This window comes from Solanum lycopersicum, chromosome 5 (genome assembly GCF_036512215.1).
Source record: "Solanum lycopersicum chromosome 5, SLM_r2.1".
Classification (NCBI taxonomy): domain Eukaryota; kingdom Viridiplantae; phylum Streptophyta; class Magnoliopsida; order Solanales; family Solanaceae; genus Solanum; species Solanum lycopersicum.
In genome coordinates, this window is record NC_090804.1 from 11949110 (window position 1) to 11973086 (window position 23977).

General features: G+C 36.7%; 1 protein-coding gene across 1 annotated transcript; it reads right to left on the reverse strand.

Annotated features, from left to right (window-relative positions):
- Positions 1 to 19875: 19875 nt before the first annotated feature.
- On the reverse strand, positions 19876 to 23308 carry LOC138348651 (uncharacterized). Its single transcript, XM_069298213.1, has 3 exons — positions 23288 to 23308; positions 20311 to 20571; positions 19876 to 20148 (listed from the first exon to the last, which is right to left on the reverse strand). Exons 1-3 carry the CDS (start codon positions 23306 to 23308, stop codon positions 19876 to 19878), a joined length of 555 nt encoding a protein of 184 aa, XP_069154314.1.
- Positions 23309 to 23977: the final 669 nt, after the last annotated feature.

Consider the following 23977-nt stretch of genomic DNA (forward strand, 5'->3'; position numbering starts at 1 on the left):
ATCCTTTACAAAAAGTAAAATTTATTAGACGTTGATGTAATAAAGATTTCTTTTGTTTCGTTTTACTTGATTCATATTAACTTGACATTAGTCATAAGAAAATATTTATTAGAAAATTATTTTATTATATTAATTTTATTAGTTATGCATTCAAAATTAAATTTGATTATTAGTATTTTATATAGTTACTTAATCATAAAATCAATATTAAGAAAAAATAATAATTTTTTCTCTTAATTTGCTAAATTAAAAAAAATATATTAGTATAAGAACCAAATTTAAAATATATAGTATTTATTTGATTTTTATATTTAATTTTAATTAATTAATATAAATTATCATTTTTATATTACCCAAGATTATATTAAATTTAAAAATTGAGTTTTCAAATGAAAGTATAGCGAAGAAATTATTTATTTCTCACTAAATTCAAGGAATTATAATACTGGATAGGGCTTAATCTGTAATATAATTGAGAATAGTAGATTTTCTTTGGACTTGTTTGATAAAGTCCACGTGATAAAGCAAAAATAACAAAAATAATTTGTCGCAAGTTGACATTGCAAAATATTTTAAAGACTATAACACCCCTAATTTGTAACGCTTCAGATCATCGTGATTAGCACCAACACTAATTTTCGATAAAAGAACTATTACTACAACTCAAAAAATAATTTAAAGCTATGGAAGCAGGTTAAATAAATTAATTAATTAAGTTCTCATAATTTCAAAGGTTTAAACAATTAAACAATGTGGAAATAACCCCTAGAAATTTAAGGTCAATGTACCAAAACTCTACTAACGACAAGTATAAGAACAAAGAGTAAAACTTCAAAGCTAAACAACCACCTTAAACAAATAGTCTGAGCCCAAAGAGAGTGGACTTAAACAAGAGAGATTCATGGAAGCCTGACAGAACTGGTTCGCGCTTGAATCTGTTCCCACTCAATGATAACATAACTAAGCTCTATCAATAGCAGTCGGAAGATGTCTTATACTCAACAAAAATAAGAGTAAGTGCAGTATTAGTACACAACCACCATGCACTAATTGGATCACGCGGCTATCCCACTAAGTAAAACATATATAAGACCTTTGTTTTGTAAATTCCTTATGTTAGTGCTTTTATGGGAATGTGTTGATAAACAGAATGTTCCTTATTCCCTATGTTTCGTTACTTCATTTGTCAACGAAATGAGTTGACCATAGTGAAATGAAATGTTCCTTATTCCCTAATTTCTATTTCTTTCTTTTCGTTTATCATAATAACAATGAATACGTATCTCAAAAGCATCAAGTTTGGAGACACCACCTGTAGTGATCCAAACATACCCAACGCTCCCTTGTCTGCAGCTGAAACCCCCACTATACATTTCAACCTCAAATTTTCAATTACGAAAAAAATTAGAGAGTACATTAGTTCGAGTCATGACAAAAATTTTATCGCTCTAAATAGAAATCAAAATTGAGTAATAGGAAAGAAAGAACAAAACCAAAAAAAGACATCCCTCCTTTTTACTTTTGCAATTAGCTTCTTTTCTTTCTATTTTGATTTTTTTATTTCACTCTTATCTCCTTTCTCATTGGATGAGAAATCCTTTTTATCCGTATGAGAAAAATGCTCATGATGCGAAGTTTTCTGGATAGAAGGTCATCCTCCTGGGCTACTATTTTTCTAGGTTCTCCCGTGAAGTGGGAAATATAGTCGAGAGCTTTTCAAAGAAATGATGTAAATGAATGTCCACAGACTCCTAGGCGAGTCTCTAAGGTGAATAATATGGTTTGCTCACCCTAAGCTTTGTATGAGAGCGTAATAAGGACCAAGGAAATAGAAGTTTTCTTGTAATTACATGTAATTTCCCTCATGCACACACCAAACATGTACAATATCAATTATCATTTACGAGTAACGTACAATTTCACATGCTTCAATAAGAAAATCACACCACAATCACTTTTAAAGTCAACTTGTGCAATGCATGTATGAGGTTGTACTCCCCACTCACACTAGTAGAACTCGTTTAGAAGTGATAAGTCATAGTCCAAATTCACATTCATAAGCCAATATATAACAAGTCAATGGTCCTCTCATAGAATCCAATTTAATGGTCCTTTATGGAACCCTACCCAAATTATTAGTACACCGAAACGCGGTACCCGATCCAAAGTTAGCTTGCCGGAACATGGTAATCTGATCCCATTTTTATGTCGGAACGTGACAAGCGATCCTAGTTAGCTTTCCGAAACGTGGCAATACGATCTCATTTTATGCCGGAGTATGGCAATCCAATCCCATCAACACACCACAATCACATTTTCAAGTACATTCTCAATAATCTTACAATCAAGAAGTGATTCATGACATATAGTTATTCGTTCATACACTTTTACAATTAGTGTGATCAAAAATGCATTATTTGCATACATACATGCATCATAATGAAGCAAGAACAAACATATATCACACAATCATGAAATCACAATCATCACCTACCTCGAATCCAAGCTTGAATCCTCCAAGGCCCTTGAATATCCCCTTTGCGAATTCTTTTCACTTTTTCTAGGTCTATAAATAATTAATATATACAAGGATCAACAATCAAAGGTCTAATTATCTCGATTATAACAAACCCAATAACCCTAGATCTCCAGACCCAGATTAGGGATTTTAATACCATAGATTCCAGGTCAAAACCCTTCTACATCTATAATAACCTAAGAAAATAGTTTCTACCGATCGAAAATGAATTCGGGGAGTCAAAATCTTACCTTTATCCTCAAGAATGATGAAAAACCATCAAGAAAACACCTAGAATCGTTCTTAGCTCTCAAAGTCGAAAAATGCAGAAAATAACAATTTTGGAATTTATTTACGACTTTAATCGCTCCTGACCCACTACGGTGGACCCCATCCTGCTCTGGCGGCCCCACTCTAGCGCCCCTTATCTCGCTCTAGCGGCTTTTCCGGAGACAGAATGTTAATAATTTACTCTAAGATCATTTCCTGGAGTTTTACACGCCCGAATTTAATTTGGTAAAGTGTTGCATGTTACTTATCATCTTGACTATCCATTCATGCAGTCAAATTCATAATTAGATCTCTCATTTCTTACTAGATTTTCCTAAACTTCACTGCCTCTAATTTTGTCAAAATCTGGACTAGGCTAGAAATTTCAAGTTACTATCAAAAATAATTCTGGCTCCAATTCTTTTTCCCTGTTAACTTTTCTATAACGATAAGACTCGATGACAACACAATCTTTTCATTTAATGGTAAAGACATGATATGCTGAAATTGTTGCTTCTAATATATAGAAAAAATACATAAACCTTTTTGTTAATTTCTAAAACAAGCTCCATAAAATATACTAAACTCAACATAATGCATTAAAATATTTTACAATAAAAAATCACTCGCTTCGGATCAATTTATATGTTAGTGTTTCAGTGGACATATAATTATTTTTTTAAAACAATAATTATGGTCTAAAACAAGTTATAACTATCCATTAGATTATAACTGATTACTCTATTTAGAATAAAAGAAAAAAATTTCAAATAAAATTATTTTACAAATAACAAGATATGATATTTTATTGGGAGAAAGGTCTGAAATATATTTAAACTTAGACCGAAATTGCTGCGACGATACCAAACTAAGGAAAGGACCGTTTATCCCCCCACCCCACCCCACCACTAGGGGTGTGTACTATTCGGATTAAATCGAATAACTAAATCAAATTAAATCAAATTTTTTGGTTTGATTTCGAATTGAAAAAAAAAAACAAAAAAATTGAATTCTCTCCTATACACACGTATGTATGTATGTGTGTCTACACACACTCACACGCGCACGCACGCACACACGTACACCCACGTATACACGCGCGCACGCGTGCACACACACACTCTCTATTAAATAGTACGGGGGTAACAGGTTCTTTATGAAGTTTAGTATCGTAACAATAATTTCGACCAAAGCTGAAACAAACACACTCTATTAAATAGTGCAGTGGTAAGAGGTTCTCGATTAAGTTTAATATCGTAACAATAATTTCGACCAAAATCAAAGTATTTTTCAAATCTTTTTTCCTATTTTTAAAAAATAGACCAAAAAAGTGTCAAATCACAAAAAGAGTCATAATATATAGTAATATATATTCTCTTGAGCATGTTATAATTATGAAGACATTGGACATGAACTTTCTATAGTGCATATGGAATCTGATTAAAAATACAATTGAATTTGTCACAAGATTAAAAAAATATGTGATCAATTCAACTTGTCAGCACGTTAGTAAGCAAGCATTATGTTGTTCAATAAGTAAGTATGATAATGTAAGATAATGAACAAATGAAACATTGAAGCTCAAGTTATGAATTCAGATCTAGTCTCGAAAATAGCCTTGCATAGTAAATTTTGGAATCAGAGATAAATTTATATGCATTCTTGAGAACAAAGATATAATAGTGGATGTAAAGTGAAAGAAAACTTGGAGAACATATTACTTGTTATTTTCAAAACCTGTCAATTTACACTGAATGGTACAACTATTTATAGATAGTAAAGAAAATAAATTAGACAACAAAAATACTCCCTCATCCCTATGATACGTTTCCCAATAGAAAAATTCATCTGAAAAATAATATTACACGTATTAGTTATTATTCTGTCATGATTTGCATGATATTTTTATTTTTTTTAAAAAAACACTAAAACTCATCTCAAAAGAGATTTCATGAAATAAGTTTTATTGAAAAAAATGACATAAAAAACAACCTAATTGTAAGCCACCAAATGATCTGATGAGATCACAATTTATTTATTTTTTTGGAAGTTGCCAATTTCATGAATATTTTTAAAGTGCACAACCTGGAGTTTGAATTCCAATCTTAGTTGTGGTAGGATACATTTCTACCACTAGATCATTGATGTTTGTTGATTTAAATCATATTTTAATTATTTATAGGGAAAATGCACAAGTATCCCGTCAATCTATGCCCGAAATTTCAAAGACACACTTATACTATACTAAGGTCCTATTACCTCCCCTGAACTTATTTTATAAGTAATTTTCTACCCCTTTTAGGCCTACGTGGCATTAGTTTGAAAGAAAAATTCAACCAGTGTTGGGCCCACAAGATAGTGTCACGTAAGTCGAAAAGGGGTAGAATATTATTAATAAAATAAGTTCAGGGGGGTAATAAGACATTTGTATAGTATAAGTGTGTCTCTGAGATTTTGGGCATAGGTTGAGGGGGTACTTGTGCATTATCCCTTATTTATATTGTTCAAACTTATTTTTTCTAAGAACATCATTCCTCAAGAGTACAACTTTATTTAGTTTTGAAAAAACTAGCCTCATGAGTTCAATATTTTTAAAATGTTATTTTATTATTAATTAACTGTAGGGATTCTTCTCAAGTATATTTTGAATTGAAGTCATCATTTAAGTATCTTGCATAATACTTGCCCTAGAATCTCATTTTCTTTTTTAACCTCATTCTTATTTGTTTACATGGAGCATAATGCATTTTAGTTGCTGAGCGATAAATGTCTCTTTTTTCAGTTCGATTTATTCACTAATATGAAACTGCCTTATTTTCTTATTGATTAACAAGATTGTTGTATTCTTGAATGAAGTCTATTCAAATTGAAATAACATTTTTATACCAGACTAGGCCTCTCCATCTGAGCTAGGCATTTGGGCATGGATGAGCTAGAGGTTTTACACATACGAGAATGATTGCTCGGATTTCTTAGTCTGGTCTCCTGCATCTTGCATTCATGATATTCACATTCAATTGTACTCTAGAGATATGATCAGATCATGTCCATTTGGTGTGCTTCTATTATGACATGTTATAGTCCAGAGTGTGTTTTAGTGGTAATATATCCTTAAAAGAAGTCATGTGGACCTCAGTATATTGATATTACTACTTTGTGAAATTTACTTATCATTTAACAAATCTCATCAGGTTTATTTATTCAAAAAGAATTATCTCATCAGGTTTATTTATTCAAAAAGATTTTTTTTAAAAAAAATAGAGTAGATAAGTGATCTCTTTTTCCGACATATTTTTAAGGTTTTGTGTGTCAGATCAATTTTAGAAATATGAAAAAGAGATTAATATATCTCCGAACTATCATGAATAATATACAAATATCCTCCATCATACTTTTGAGATATTGATGCTCCTGTTGTACAAAAACCTTTGTCTAAATGTAATTGGGAAGATGATAATACATAATTACAAAAAATCATATTATATTATTGAAACTTTCAAATGAAGAACAACTTTTCATAATTGTATTTTAGTCCTTCATCTTCCATTTTTAGAGTTGCACTGGACCGGCGGCATATCGATCCAAAATTGTGGAGCGCTAGTCGCTTAGACCTTTAGGTCCCACATGATTATCTACAATAGAACTGGTCAATCACCAATTAGTCATTGTGTCATGAAAATTATCGCGCTGTTACCGAGGCAACCTTCCTTTATTCAAGCAGACGTTTAGCCGGCAAGATGCTTATTGGTTCCTGTGGGATGTTAGTCGCTTTTCTTGTGCATTAGTAATTTTAAACTTCAAATATCTCAAACTTGTTTTCTGTAAGGAGTGTCTGTACCACCTTGCAAGGCGTTACATTAAAATCCAATAATTTCAGCACCTTCGTCAACGTGGCCGAGTCATATCGTGATACCGAGGGTCAAGAACACATGCCAATATCTAGTCCAACCTTTGGGGGTTGCTTGTAGGATAAGATGAGCAATTAATGCTCACCATGCCAAGATAAGGACGTTCCCCAAGGATGGGACAACAACTGATGGAACAGTTTCCACTTTTGGAAATAAAGCAGCCTGCTACCTTTTTGTAAAATTTTCCTATTATAGCTTTTCTTTTTGGGTTTTGCTTCCCAACGTTTTGACTGATTTAAAAGGGGCTTGTATAGATTTTTTTAGTGACATCACTCTTGTAAAGACTTGTAGAAATACATATTAGAAAATTGGCATTTGCCTCCCAACTTAGCTTTCCGATTTGGCCTTTGCTTGGCTATTTTTGTGGACTGTTTTTGGCCGTCTTGTTGATACACCTTTGGGTGATCGTTTGGTTGTTAGGACTGAGCATTTGAAGGGCTGTGCAAGCATTTATTTGTTGTCCCACGAGGTTGAGAAAATAGCCCCGTGACAGTGTCTGCATATAAGAGAACTAGAGCCTTAAATACATTCAATTAGCACCAAACTTGAGCTATTTCTTGTCCTAAGACAAAACACTCACTAAGCATAGTACTTAAGCTCGACTACATTGAAGATAGAATGTGTATAATATATACTTGACTCAAAATAAACAAAAAAAAAAGACTACAAGCACATCTCACCATTGGTTCCACCATCATTTGTTAGGCGTAAACTTTTCTTCTTTCAAACAACATTTTTTATGCCTAATTTTGTAGCCATTTTTTCATTCAAACACAATCTTAAGAAATCTCGAGTCAATGGTATCTACCTTCTTCTTATTCTTAAACATTCACACAAATTTGTTAAGTTCATGCAAATCAATTAAAGTCTAGACATCTCAATTCACCTGAAGGATACAATACCACAATAGAGAATCTCACACAAAATAAAGGATGTCAGTTCAAATGATTGTGGATCATGCAAAAACACTCCCTTTTACAAATGAATTCGAAGTATGCACATATTAACCCATAGTTTTGCCATGTATGTACATCACAAATGTAAATTGATGAGACTCAAAATCTCCAAGGATTTGTGGGCTCACTTAGGCTTAGGAAATTGTAGGGTATAATTTGATCAAGTGACATTCTTTATTTTCTTCATTCATAGAATCTTTTCCGCACTTTTCAAATTAAAGCTTATGGTGCTTATGTTTTGGCTTAAACCTTTTTGTTTCATTGGTGCACAAACTTCCGAACTTAGGCTTCTGCCTATATTTCAACTCATTCACTTTTTTTCTCCATGAAACTTAGGTTTTTACCCTATATTACAAACCATAAGTAACTAAAGAGTGTTAGAATTCAGAATTCACTATGGAAATATGCAGAAAACAACTGAAATTGTATTAAGAAGAAGAAGAAAGTTCAGAGAGGAAAATATGATCTCTGCAAATGTTCATACACACTTGTATCTGTACATATGTGAATTGATTTATTTATACTAATCACTAATTGTAATTAATCAACTTAACTAACTACTAATGTTATCCTCTGGTGCATGACTATGCCTGCTGCACTTCTAGCAAATTCAATCCCTAAAAGATATCTGAGCTCTCCAAGATCTTTGATTTTAAAATGGGAGTGCAAACTGATTTTGGTGTCTTGAATCATATCCAGATCATCACCAAATCATCAACATAAACAAGAATAATGACAATCTTCCCTGCATATTGTTTAATAAATAAAGAATAATCCAAAGGACTTTGAGTAAAACCAAAAGAGAGTAGAGATTAAAGTTGTGGTTAATTTCAAATTCCATCGCCTCGAAGCTTGCTTCAGACCATAGAGAGATTTGACTAGTTTACAAGCATGCGTAGCTTTGTAGTTATCAAAAAAAACCTGGTGGCGTAGTCATATAAACTTCCTCCTGCAAATCACCTTGCAAGAAGGCATTGTATACGTCCATTTGATAAATGGACCATTTCCTGGTAGCAGCCAGGGAAATCACAACCCTCACAGTAACCATTTTAACCACAGGGGAAAATGTGTCTTTATAATCAAGACCTTCGAGTTGACTATAACCCTTAGCCACCAATCTTGCTTTGAATCTGTCAACTGTGACATCAACTTTATACTTTATCTTGAATACCCATTTGCAACCAATTGTTGTTTTATCAGTAGGTAAAGTCACAATTTTCCATGTGTGATTATCTTCCAAAGCCTTAATTTCTAACTCCATAGCCTCAACCCATCTAGGATCCTTGGCAGCCTGAGTATAAGACTTAGGTTCTATATCAGTAGAGAATTTAGCAATAAAAATCTGATAAGTAGGAGATAGTGAATCATAATTCATAACATCACTAAGAGAATATAAACAAGTAGAATTAGGAGTTTTGTGGGGTACAATAAAATCTTTCAACCAGATTGGAGGTTTGGTAGATATTGTGGATTTTCGAGATGTAGGAAAAGTGTAACGACCGGTTTAGTCATTTTTGAGCAGTAGAGTTTATTCTGGTAACTGTCTGGGTCGACGGATCTCACGACGGACCGTCATAGGCATGACGGACCGTCAAGGGGGTCTCGTTCCAAAACACTTAGATTTTGAAAATTTGGGTACTAAGAACAGCTCTCTGAACTTCGCGACGACATGGCAGGACGGACCGTCGTGGGCACGACGGACCGTCACAGACCCTTTAGTGAAATTGAGTCTCTGAACTTTGTGACGACTCAGCAGGACGGACTATCGCAGGCACGACGGACCGTCACAGGCTGCGTAACCCTAACTGGGTCGGATTTGTGTTAAAAGTTTTTAAGGGGTGTTTTGAACTATTCCTGCTTATGATTTTAAAGTTAGTGGTTTAAGTTAATAATTCAATTATTTGGGGGTTAAAAGAGACAACCTTGGAATAAATAGTGGGTTACTTTTGTCATCTTTTATACTTAATTATATGGTAATTAGGGTAAAAGAAAAAGAGTTGAATAAGGAAAAATAGAAAGAGACAGAAAGAAAGGGAGAACGATCGAGAGAAGAGAGAAACGAAGAGGAAAGCAAAGGTTTTGGACGATAGCTTGCTTGATCGCGAATTCTTCGGTGGAGGTAGGTTATGGTTTATGCTATTTCATAGTAAACTCTTAATAGCGAATGATATGTGTTGGGTAGTATTGTAAAGTCTTCTATATGCTTAATTGTGTGCTTGCATGATGTGATTATATAATTGTGATAAAATAAGCATGATGAGGCTGTTGAATCTTAAACCTTAAAAAACCTCTTTGTTAATGATGATGCCTTGGTATAAAAGAAGGCTTGATGAACTAAAAGAATGAGGTTAGTGGATCGGGTGTCACGTTTCGACACCAGGATAGTATTAATGGATCGGGTGTCACGTTCCGACACCAGGATAGTATTAATGGATCGGGTGTCACGTTCTGACACCAGGATAGTATTAATGGATCGGGTGTCACGTTCCGACACCAGGATAGTATTAATGGATCGGGTGTCACGTTCCGACACCAGGATAGTATTAATGGATCGGGTGTCACGTTCCGACACCAGGATAGTAGTTAGTGATTCGGAGTGTCACGTTCCGACACCAGGATAGTAAAAAGAATGAATCTTGAATTATGTTAATATACTCAATTTAATGAACCTGTTTCCCAAATGAGTATGGTGTGAGGGCTTGAGTCCTCATAGATGAGTTTGGTGTTGTGGCCAATGGTTATGGTACTTGTTGTTGTTACATGTTAAGTGTTATGGTTGATTTTACATTATTATCTGATATATATTGCTTTCTATTTTGAGTTGGCCGATGATATCTACTCAGTACCTGTGTTTTGTACTGACCCCTACTTGTATGTTTTCTCTTTGTTATTTGTGGAGTGCAGCAAACGTACCATCGACTTCAACTCAACCGCAACTCTAGCCAATTTTCAGCATAATCAGATTTCAGGGTGAGCTATTGTTCCTAGCTCGGACTGGATTCTTTCCTTCGTGTCTTGATGTCTTGTTGTTCGGACATGGACCATCTCTTTTACTTATTTTAGCTTCTTAGATACTCTTAGATTTAGTAATTTGAGGATAGATGTTCTTGTGGTGGTGACTTCCAGATTTTGGGGATAATGATAAGTTTTGAGTTTTAGAAGTTATTTATTGATTACGTTAATGAGTTTTAAGTCTTCCACATTATTTTCTGTTTATTATGATTGGAATGTTGGGGTTTAGATTGGTTGGTTCGCTCACATAGTAGGATAAGTGTGGGTGCCACTCGCGGCTCGTTTTGGGTCGTGACAAACTTGGTATCAGAGCATTAGGTTCGTTGGTCTCATCACACAAGAACGAGTCCAGTAGAGTCTTGAGGAACTGTAGGGGGACGCCTTTACTTTTCTTTGAGAGGCTATAAGACTTTAGGAAAAATTCCATTCTATCTTCCTTTCGTGCTATTACTTGGATCCAATTGGTATCTGGGTGATACAAATTGGTATCTGACCATCTTCACTCTATTTCGTAGATGGTTAGAACTAGAGCAACAACTGCGCCGACACCAACACCAGCAAGACAAGATACGTCTGAAACAGCCACTGAGACTGTAGCTCGAAGAGGAGCAGTGGCAAGAGGCCACGGTAGAGGTCGCGGGAGGACGTCCTCTAGAGGAAGAGGACAAGCACCTGGCCCATCTAGTACTAGGGCGGTGACTCCTCCACCGACTGAGGAGGTAGTAAGAGATGGTGAGGAAGGGGAGAATGAGCAGGTGCAGAATGAGGAATTACCACCCCAACCTACCCCAGAGATGATTAATCAGGTTCTTGCTTATCTTAGCGGGTTATCTGATCAGGGCCAGACACCTCCAGTGTTTTCTGCACCAGCACCTCAGGTTCTGGGAGTACAACATGCAGCTATTGTGGCTCCCCGCATGGATGCCTCATTGGAAATAGGCACGTTTCCTCGGTTGACTACAGGGCCTATAATGACAAGTGATCAGCATGAACTTTTCAGTAAGTTCTTGAAATTGAAACTTCCAGTCTTCAAGGGTGCTGAATCTGAGGATGCCTATGATTTTCTGGTTGATTTTCATGAGCTACTACACAAGATGGGTATAGTAGAACGATTTGGCGTCAAGTTTGTGACCTATCAATTTCAACGGAACGCCAAAATGTGGTGGTGATCGTATGTTGAATGTCAACCAGCACAAGCACCACCTATGACTTGGGCATCATTCTCTAGCTTGTTTATGGAGAAGTATATACCCCGGACTTTGAGCGATAGGAGGAGAGATGAGTTCCTGAGCTTAGAGCAAGGCAGGATGTCGGTTACTGCATATGAGGCTAAGTTTCGTGCATTATCTAGGTATGCCACCCAGCTTTGGTTCAGCCCACAAGAGTGGATTCGCCATTTTGTGAAGGGATTGAGGTCAGATTTGCAGATTCCAGCCTTACAGGTATCTACTGCAGCAAAATCCTTTCAGGAAGTGGTAGACTTTGTGATAGAGGTGGAGGGAGTGAAGCCAGATGACTTCACCATGGCATCAGCAACTAAGAAGTTTCGTAAGGGAGGTGATTTTAATGGTTCTTACTCCAGAGGACAGGGTGCAGGAGGTTACCCAGCCCGACCTATTCAGTCCTCACTGCAGACTGTAGCTGGGGGGTCCACCGCAGACCGGTCAACATTTCTCTGAGTTTGGAGGTTATCCCCAGACTTCATCATTCTCACAGAGACCTATGCTTGAATCCAGAGAGTGTTATGGATGTGGAGAGACTGGGCATATTAAGAGGTATTGTCCAAAACAGAGTTACAGACCCCCAATAGTCAGAGGTAGAGGTGGTCATGGAAGAGGCCGCTATTCTGGAGGACGTGGTGGCCGAGGTAATGGTGGTCACCAAAACGGCCGGGGTGACGGGCAAACTGGAACTACTGCGGTGCAATATGGTAGGGGCAACGGACAGACAGGTGATAGGGCCCATTGTTATGCTTTCCCTGGGAGATCTGAAGCGGAGACATCTGATGCTGTCATCACAGGTAATCTTTTGGTTTGTGATTGCATGGCTTCTGTATTGTTTGATCATGGATCCACATTTTCATATGTATCTTCCTCATTTTCTACTGGTCTTAATTTACATTGTGAATTGCTTGACATACCTATTCGTGTTTCTACTCCGGTGGGTGAGTCTGTGATAGTTGAAAAGGTGTATAGGTCTTGTCTTGTGATTTTTGTGGGGAGCAATACTCATGTAGACTTGGTTATCTTAGAAATGGTTGACTTCGATGTAATTCTGGGTATGACTTGGCTTTCTCCAAATTTTGCAATCTTAGATTGAAATGCTAAAACTGTGATGTTGGCCAAGCCTGGGACAGATCCGTTAGTGTGGAAGGGTGACTACACTTCCACTCCATTTCATATTATCTCCTTTCTTCGTGCTAAGAGAATGGTTAGTAAGGGTTGTTTAGCTTTCTTGGCACACCTCAGGGATGATACTACCCAAGTACCTTCAATTGAGTCGGTTTCGATAGTCCGTGAGTTTCTGGATGTGTTTCCTGCAGACCTTCCTCGTATGACACCGGATAGAGATATTGATTTCTGTATTGATCTGGAGCCGGGTACTCGCCCCATTTCCATACCCCCTTATAGGATGGCTCCCACTGAGCTAAGAGAGTTAAAGGCCCAACTTCAAGAGTTGTTAAGCAAAGGCTTTATTAGACCAAGTGCATCCCCTTGGGGTGCTCCTGTTTTATTTGTGAAGAAGAAGGATGGAAGTTTTCAGATGTGCATAGACTACAGACAACTGAATAAGGTAATCATTAAGAACAGGTATCCTCTTCCTCGCATCGATGATTTGTTCGATCAGTTACAAGGTGTTTGTACCTTCTCAAAAATCGATTTGAGATCTGGTTATCATCAATTGAAAATACGGGCAAGGGATGTGCCCAAGACTGCTTTTCGGACCAGGTATGGGCATTATGAGTTCTTGGTAATGTCTTTTGGGATTACGAATGCCCCTGCTGCTTTCATGAGTCTGATGAACGGGATTTTTAAGTCATATCTGGATCTCTTTGTCATTATATTAATTGATGATATACTGGTATACTCAAAGAGCAAGAAAGAACATGAGGAGCACTTGAGAATGGTATTGGAAATGTTGAGGGAGAAAAAGCTTTATGCCAAATTCTCCAAGTGTGAGTTTTGGCTAGATTCAGTGTCCTTCTTGGGGCATGTGGTTTCTAAGGAAGGAGTGATGGTGGATCCTTCTAAGATCGAAGCAGTGAAGAGTTTAAGACCTACGAATGTTACAGAGGTAAGGAGCTTTGTTGGTTTAGCTAGCTACTGCCGTCGGTTTGTCAAGGAATTTTCTTCTGTTGCTTCTTACTTGACAAACTTGACTAAGCAGAGTGTTCCATTTGTATGGTCGGACGAGTGTGAAGAAAGCTTTCAGAAGCTCAAGACCGTGTTGGCTACTGCACCAATTCTTACCTTGCCAATAGAAGGAAAGAACTTCATTATTTATTGTGATGCATCCTATTCTGGTTTGGGTGCAGTGCGAATGCAAGAGAAGAATGTAATCGCTTATGCTTCGAGGTGATTAAAGGTGCATGAACGTAATTATCCGACCCACGATTTGGAGTTGGTTGCGGTAGTGTTTGCATTAAAGCAATGGAGGCACTATCTATACGGGGTTAAGTGTGAAGTCTATACAGATCATCGCAGTTTGCAGTATGTCTTTACTCAGAAAGATTTGAATTTGAGACAGAGGAAGTGGATGGAACTACTGAAGGACTATGATATCACTATCTTGTATCATCCGGGAAAAGCTAACGCTGTGGCAGATGAGTTAAGTAGAAAAGCAGGGAGCATGGGAAGCCTAGCTCACTTACAAGTTTCCAGATGCCCATTGGCTAGAGAGGTTCAGACTCTGGCTAATGACCTTATGAGGCTATAAGTAAATGAGAAGGGAGGATTTTTGGCCTGTGTGGAGGCAAGATCTTCCATTCTTGACAAGATTAAGGGAAAGCAGTTTACTGATGAGAAACTGGTCCGGGTTCGAGATAAGGTATTGCGAGGAGAGGCTAAAAAGGCAAAAATCGATGAGGAATGTGTTTTGAGAATTAAGGGAAGAGTATGTGTACCCCGTGTCGATGACTTGATTCACACTATTCTTACATAGGCTCATAGTTCAAAGTATTCTATACATCCTGGTGCAACCAAGATGTACCGTGACTTAAAGCAACATTTTTTTTGGTGGAGTAGGATGAAGCGTGACATTGTTGATTTTGTTGCCCAATGCCCGAATTGTCAGCAGGTAAAATATGAACACCAGAGGCCTGGAGGGACACTTCAGAGAATGCCCATTCCTGAATGGAAGTGGGAGAGAATTGCAATGGACTTCGTGGTTGGTCTCCGAAAGACAATGGGTAAGTATGACTCCATTTGGGTAATTGTTGATAGGTTAACTAAGTCTGCTCACTTCATTCCGGTTAAGGTGGCTTACAATGCAGAGAAGTTAGCGAAACTTTATATCTCAGAAATTGTTCGATTGCATGGAGTTCCACTCTCCATCATATCAGATAGAGGTACGCAGTTTACTTCTAAGTTTTGGAAAACATTGCATGCTGAATTAGGTACTAGGTTGGATCTTAGTACCGCATTTCACCCTCAGACCGATGGTCAGTCTGAGCGAACGATTCAGGTTTTGGAGGATATGCTTCGTGCATGTGTGATAGAGTTTGGTGGTCATTGGGATAACTTCTTACCCTTAGCAGAATTTTCATACAACAATAGCTATCACTCAAGCATTGATATGGCCCCATTTGAGGCACTTTATGGGAGAAGATGTAGGTCTCCCATTGGGTGGTTTGATGCATTTGAGGTTAGACCTTGGGGTACTGACCTTCTGAGGGAATCGTTAGATAAAGTGAAATGCATCCAAGAAAAGATTTTAGTGGCTCAAAGTAGGCATAAAGAATATGCAGATCGAAAGGTTAGAGACTTGGAGTTTATGGAGGGTGAGCAAGTTTTGTTGAAGGTTTCACCCATGAAAGGGGTGATGCGGTTCGGTAAGCGAGGTAAGCTTAGTCCGAGGTACATTGGTCCATTTGAAGTTCTGAAGCGCGTGGGGGAGGTAGCTTATGAATTAGCCTTACCCCCAGGACTGTCAGGGGTGCACCCGATATTTCATGTGTCTATGTTGAAAAGATACCATGGGGATGGCAACTACATCATTCGTTTGGATTCAGTTCTTCTTGATGAGAATTTGTCTTATGAAGAGGAGCCTGTTGCTATCATAGATAGAGAAGTCCGCAAGTTAAGGTCAAGGGAGATTGCATCCATCAAGGTTCAGTGGAAGAATCGGCCAATTGAAGAGTCCACTTGGGAGAAGGAGGCTGATATGCAAGAGAGATACCCACACCTGTTTTCAGATTCAGGTACTCTTTTTCGCCCTTGTTTTTCTTCTTGTAATCGTTCGAACGATGGGTAAATTGGAATGTATTGTAACGACCTGTTTAGTCGTTTTGAGCAGTAGAGTATATTCTGGTAATAACTATCTGGGTCGACGGATCCCACGACGGACCGTCATAGGCACGACGAACCGTCGAGGGGGTCTCGTTCCAAAACACTTAGATTCTGAAAATTTGGGTATTGAGAACAACTCTCAGAACTTCGCGACGACATGGCAAGACGGACCGTCGTGGGCATGACGGACCTTCACAGACCCTTTAGTGAAATTGAGTCTCTGAACTCTGTGACAACTCAGCAGGACGGACCGTTGCAGGCACGACAGACCGTCACAGGCTGCGTAACCCTGACTGGGTCGGATTTCTGTTAAAAGTTTTTAAGGGGTGTTTTGGACTATTCCTGCTTATGATTATAAAGTTAGTGGTTTAATGTTAATAATTCAATTACTTGGGGATTAAAGGAGACAACCTTGGAATAAATAGTGGGTTACTTTTGTCATCTTTTATACTTAATTATATGGTAATTAGGGTAAAAGAAAAAGAGTTGAATAAGGAAAAATAGAAAGAGACAGAAACAGAGGGAGAACGATCGAGAGAAGAGAGAAACGAAGAGGAAAGCAAAGGCTTTGGGGGATGGCTTGCTTGATCGCGAATTCTTCGGTGGAGGTAGGTTATGGTTTATGCTATTTCATAGTAAACTCTTAATAGCGAATGATATGTGTTGGGTAGTATTGTAAAGTCTTCTATATGCTTAATTGTGTGCTTGCATGATGTGATTATATAATTGTGATAAAATAAGCATGACGAGGCTGTTGAATCTTAAACCTTAAAAAACCTCTTTGTTAATTATGATGCCCTGGTATAAAAGAAGGCTTGATGAACTAAAAGAATGAGGTTAGTGGATCGGGTGTCACGTTCCGACACCAGGATAGTATTAATGGATCGGGTGTCACGTTCCGACACCAGGATAGTATTAATGGATCGGGTGTCACGTTCCGACACCAGGATAGTATTAATGGATCGGGTGTCACGTTTCGGCACCAGGACAGTATTAATGGATCGGGTGTCACGTTTCGACACCAGGATAGTATTAATGGATCGGGTGTCACGTTCCGACACCAGGATAGTAGTTAGTGGATCGGAGTGTCACGTTCCGACACCAGGATAGTAAAAATAATGAATCTTGAATTATGTTAATATACTCAATTTAATGAACCTATTTCCCAAATGAGTATGGTGTGGGGGCTTGAGTCCTCATAGATGAGTTTGGTGTTGTGGCCAATGGTTATGGTACTTGTTGTTGTTACCTGTTAAGTTTTATGGTTGATTTTACGTTATTATCTGATATATATTGCTTTCTATTTTGAGTTGGCCGATGATATCTACTCAGTACCTGTGTTTTGTACTGACCCCTACTTGTATGTTTTCTCTTTGTTATTTGTGGAGTGCAGCAAACGTACCGTCGTCTTCAACTCAACCGCAACTCTAGCCAGTCTTCAGCATAATCAGATTTCAGGGTGAGCTATTGTTCCTAGCTCGGACTGGATTCTTTCCTTCGTGTCTTGATGTCTTGTTGTTCGGACATGGACCATCTCTTTTACTTATTTTAGCTTTTTAGATACTCTTAGATTTAGTAATTTGAGGATAGATGTTCTTGTGGTGGTAACTTCCAGATTTTGGGGATAATGATAAGTTTTGAGTTTTAGAATTTATTTATTGATTTCGTTAATGAGTTTTAAGTCTTCCGCATTATTTTCTGTTTATTATGATTGAAATGTTGGGGTTTAGATTGGTTGGTTCGCTCACATAGTAGGATAAGTGTGGGTGCCACTCGCGGCTCGTTTTGGGTCGTGAAAAAAAGAAAGAACCTCATATAAAGAAATAGTGGGTGTGGTTTGAAACTCAGCAGTAGACTGAATGTCAACATTAGTAGAAGATGGTTTAGCAGAAGAAGAACTAGAAGGATTAGGATGTTCTGGAAGAACAAGAATTAATGGTGTAGGTGTAGGAATAAGATCAGAAGAATTAGGATACAGGAAAAAATCATGATCTGATGATATAGAATGAAGCTTCGTAAGTTCTTTAGATAAAAATGGAAAACAAGATTCATGGAACACAACATCCCTACTGATAAAGACCTGTTTCTTATCCAAATCATACACCTTGTAACCCTTTTGTTATAAACCATATCCCAATAATACACATTTTACAGCTCTTGCACTAAATTTTTCCTGTTTAGGCATGACAGTTACATAACATAGACAACCAATGACCTTCGAGTGTGAAAAAGAGGTTACTCGACCATAAAGCATTTCAAATGATGATTTATCTTTCAAAACAGTAGATGGTACTCTATTGAGTATATATGCAACTGCCTCAACACAACAACCCCAGAATTTGGATGGCAAATTTCCTTAAAATTTGATGGATCTGGCTGTCTCCAAGAGATGTCTATGCCTCCTTTCCACCACTCCATTTTGTTGTGGAGTATATGGACATGAACTTTGGTGCAAGATGCCATGAGTTTTGAATAGATCACCACAAGTATTGTTAAAAAATTCTGAACCATTATCAGTTTTGAAAATTTTGACATATTTCTCAAACTGATTCAAAATCATAGCAAGAAATGTTTTGAGTATACTAGATACATCAGAGTTGACTCTGAGCAAAAAAATCCAAGTCCATATAGAGTAATCATCCACTAGAGTAAGAAAGTAGTTCATGCCATTATAGGTAGTAATCTTGTAAGGTCCCCAAACATCCATGTGGATCAATTCAATACAAGTAACAGATGTAGTAAGACTATGTTTGAAAGGATTTCTAGTCTGCCTGGCCATAGGACATATATCACATTGACCTAATATACTACTACATATATTGGAAATACTTGGAAGTTTCTTCAAGACTAGTTAGGGTACATGACCCATTCTTCTATGCCAGAGATCTGAGTTTGGCAGCTCCTATGCAACTAGAGATTGACTGGTAATTGAATTTTTATTGTCTTTATGTTCTTTCAACAAGTAAAGTCCATGTTGTTCTCTACCAATCATCTTCACCCTTCCATTGGACAGATCCTGAAATACACAAAAATCAAGATAGAAAGAAATGCAACAGTTCAACTGTTTAGTAGCTTTAGATTCAGACACTAGATTGAACTTAAATGTTGGCACATAGAGCACATCTTTGAGAACATCACCTCCTACCAGATGACTGTTACCAACATGTGTGATATCAGTAGAATCCCCATTAGGTAATTGCACTTTTCCTGTGTTTCCTACTTCAGTTCCAGCAACTAATAAATGTGAGTTACCAACCATATGATTGGTAGCACTTATGTCAATAATCCAGTTAGGATTAACTTCAGATGTATGAGGAGAGATACCTGCCATGTGTGCACTAGCCTTTTGTCCTCCTTCATTGTTTAGCAATCCCAAAAGTCATGTGTACTATTCATGAGTGAACATAGGAGTTGTAAGAGATGTTGCTGGTATGGTATTTGGTGTATTCCCTTCAGTCTGTACTAAATTACTACCAGTATGTAGATATTTTCTTCTTGATTTAAAATCAGGTGGATAACCTATCAGCTTATAACATTTTTCCTTCAGATGACCAGTGAGTTGACATTGGCTACACTTCATTAGTTTGAAACACTTATTCCTAGTGTGTCCTTGGACATGACAAAAATCACATTCCAGTCCATATTTCTTAGGCTTAGTACCTGAACCTCTAGCAATGAATAAAGCAATAGGATCCATACCTCCACTACCTGCTGTAATTTTTCTGAGTTTCATCTTGTAAAACCATTGCATAAGCTTGGTTAACATTAGGAACATGAGATTTCATCAATATCTGACTTCTAGCATTAGCATATCCATCATTAAGTCCCATAAGGAACTGTAACAACCTTTGGTATTGAATATGTGTTGCATAATCTTTGGATTTAGTGTAGTCACAACAAGGTGGAGGCCTCAATGAATCATACTCATCCCAAAGATCCTTCAATTTAGAGTAGTAAGTAGAAACAGACAAAGTACCCTGTACTAAAGAGAAAATGGATTTGTGCAATGAAAACATTCGTGATGCAATAACTTTATCAAAACGTTCACGTAAATCCTCCCAGATCATATGAGTACTAGATCGAAATAGAACTCCATTAATCAAATGTCGACTCACATTGTGCATAATTCATGATTTTACAATTGCATTGCAACGATCCCATAGCAATTCATAAGCAGGTCCAAAAGTACCTCTGTTAATAGATCTATCCACGAAACCAAGCTTGTTACGAGTCAACAATGAAAGTTGCATAGCTTCACACCAGATTGAGTAGTTTTCCATCCCAACAAGCGGCGTACCAATTGACATTGAGCTGGGAGCATCAGAAGCATGAAGAAACAAAGGATGATGGTAATCAATACCAAGCTGATCCTTAGATCGATTAGAATAATGACAGTAGCACTGGTATGAGTATCAATGACAGCTTTGTTAATCTCCATCAGAATCAAGCATAAATTTGCAGAGAAAAAAAACAGTAAACAAAGGAATCTCTTGATTTCCAATCAATCTACGAAGGAAATCCCTAGATTCACTTGATTAATGCTTTGATACCATGTTAGAATTCAGAATTCACCATGGAAATATGCATAAAACAACTGAAATTGTATTAAGAAGAAGAACAAGAAAAGAAGAAAAAGAAGAAGAAGAAAGTGCAGAGAGAAAAACGTGATCTCTGCAAATATTCATACACACTTGTATCTGTACATATGTGAATTGATTTATTTATGCTAATCACTAATTGTAATTAATCAACTTAACTAACTACTCATTGTTAAGTTTAACTAATAAAGAAACTAACAAACTAATCTGTTATGTAACTAGCTAATAACTAATTGTAGTAACTTCTTCAATGTACTGCAATACAATTTGTTAATTTCTCAACAAAGAGACATTATGGGGTCAAGATAGAGAGTTATAAAGGTTAAAGGTATGCAACATTGTGTACAAAAAAGTTGGTTTAGGCTCAATAAGGCTAACTAAGATCACATTATTAGAGGGGAATTTGGGATAGATTGGCTGGTCAAAAAGGGACCTAGGTTCATCTTTCAAGACAATTCAAAACTAGAATTTCACCTTGGAAAATATTTTAGAGCAAGTTCTACACAATATGCACAAAAAAAAAATCAAATCCTTTCCGCACAAAGCATTACAATCCAACAAACTCTAAAGCTAGTCTCAAAGTCAATTAACTCGAATAACTTTTGATAAACTACAATAGGGAGATCCCAAATTATAAATCCAAATTAAAAATGTACGTACCATGATAAGATATTGCTTTCCAATTCAATTTTTCCATTTTTGAAAACATTTTAAAAACTTTTTTGTCCAATAATATTTTTTTTGGTCCCTCTTGCAAGAGGTACAACATAAGACTCGATTTAAAAGTAAAATTTAACATTTTCTCTTAATAAAGTTGTATCTTAATCTGTTATATAAGAAATATTTTGCTTCTTTGAAAAGAAACACGCCTTATAAGAAATGTTGAGTTTGTGCAACTAACTATTATTCAGAAAGGCGAATTTAATTATGACTAGTAAAATAATAAAGAAGTATATGACTAACCCAACTAACAATTAAGCAAAATATCTAATACACCTCACACGACATAGTTTAACATTTTTAAAGGAAACGTAAAATCAACTGTCGCATAGTAACGAAAATTTAAAATTTAAAATTTAACAATCAAATTAACACACAAATAACCTCAAAATTACCTTACTTACAATTAGCATTGTCCCCAATGCCCTTATAATAAAATTAGAAAAGGAAAATACATAAGTAAATCACTAGACCTCTTCTTTTTCATCACCCGCCTTCATTTCATCTCCTTGCGAGTGGGTTGTGCCTTCATGGCTTGTTACATCTTTGTTTTCTTCTCATTAGCTTCCTCTTATGTGATCCCCATACTTCGCATCAAAACGTCTAATAGTCCAATGTTGTTGTTTTTTTTTAGAGTTTTCATACCTTAACCAACATAGATATTTCACTATTTTGTGTACGAGTTTCCCTTTTAAGTCTCTCTTGTCAGCTTTCAAAATAGTGACAACTCCTTCTGCCACATCAGCCCCTTTGCACAATTGTTACTTTTTTCATTGCACCGATAATCATGCCATGTAAATATTTCTCAAGGCTTTTAGTTGATACTCATTGGAATAATTTAGTTCCATCAGTGTGTGGTAGGCACTTTGGTTGGATGATAGTTGAGAAAAAGTTCCTCCAGGAGTAGTGACTTGTCTCATTGCTGCATGTTTTGGTTCTGCGGGAGTTGGTCTATCCGGAGTATCATAAGTAAAATATTGGTCTCCTATTTTATGGTTATTGATCTTAGGTTCCTTGTAATCCACATCAATCACCCCGATAGAGGGTGAAGCAACAACCAAAGATAGGTACCTCACATGAAAATGAACACACAATTCACCAACTAGAAATGAGAAGGGCATAGAGAGGGTCTTTTGCCATGCCTTTCTTCGTATTTGTGGCGCACCTATTCCCATAGTTGGTAAACAATAAATGAGTATGTCAGCTTCACTATAGAATCCTTTTTCATTTTTGGAGGGAATGAGACGCACACAAATAAATTTGGCTTTGATCTTCATGTCTTGGCGAGATATTTCGCCTCCCACAAATCAATAGCCCAAATTGACTGGCCCACAATAATAAAGTTGTCAACCTATAGAAGTTGGCTGCTCTTGGTGGAAATTTTCACAGCAAATGTAGACTGACTCTTTTCTTATCTTTTTCATCCTAGAAGAGAGAGTTGATTGCCTTTGGTGTGATTTCGATCTTCACACCCTCACAAGAAGTGAAGTAAGATTTGAAAACATTTTTACTAGTCCAAAAAGGCCCATCAACTCCTGTCTTACTTGACATAAAATTCCATGATCAACTTTGGAAAGAAGACCTCTGGGTGCTTGCAAATGAGCATCCACTTTTTGGTGGTGAATTTGTTTCATAATATTCGGGAATTCCTCCTCCAACCTAGTTATTTGAATCTCTTTTCCAGAGTGAAGGTGCATTTACTTTTGTAGAGAGTATGTTATCTTTCATCCCTCAAATCTAAATTGGGTATACTCCATTTTATTGGCTTTATTGCGAGGAGATTTATCATTTCCCTTACCTTTACTTTTTCCTTTGCCATTGTAAGAAGAGGGTTGGCGGTCTTTCTTTTTTGAGAAGTCGTTGTCTTCAAAATAAAATGTAAAAGAATACAAGTGTAAAAATAATTTATTATTGAAGTTCCAAGTGAGGTCGACATTTGACTTAAAGGCATTATAAAGGTGTTACTTTCTTGAAATACTTCTTTAAAAATCTTGAAACTTGCTTTATTCATGAATACAATGCATGTGAATACTATAACAAGGTTTTCAAGTAACCTTATCTAAAAAGAACCATGTGATTGAATAATCATGAACTATCAACCAAGAATCATCAACGAATATGAAATATAATAGGATCAACAATAAATAATTTAAATTAGAGAGAACTCGAAATCATAAACTCTGGAGTAAAATCTTATTAACTCAAACTATAGGTGCAGGGCGTGAGAGAAAACTAGATTCCTTACTATGATAATATTACATACCCGAGGGAGTAGACAATAAAATAGAATGAGAACTCTAGATGGACTTTCTTGAATAAAACCCTAGGTTTAGCTCTTTAAGAGACTTTTATGTCTTGAAGTTGTTGGAAGAAAATAATAAGGGACGCATGTCTTAACCCAAAGTACCCCCTAGGTGTGACATGGAGAATAATATCCCGAGAGGTGCAAAATAAGTCACTCGACATTAGCACGATATAGTAAATATAA

What these genes read in the sequence shown, in the direction of transcription:
- LOC138348651 (XM_069298213.1), bottom strand. Translation starts at nt 23,308, where the DNA reads ATGGCAAAGGAAAAAGTAAAG. An exon ending in TGGCAAAGGAAAAAGTAAAG is followed by an intron (nt 20,572 to 23,287) that starts GTAAGGGAAATG and finishes TACTCATACCAG; the next exon opens with TGCTACTGTCATTATTCTAA. An exon ending in GGGATCGTTGCAATGCAATT is followed by an intron (nt 20,149 to 20,310) that starts GTAAAATCATGA and finishes TCTTTAGTACAG; the next exon opens with GGTACTTTGTCTGTTTCTAC.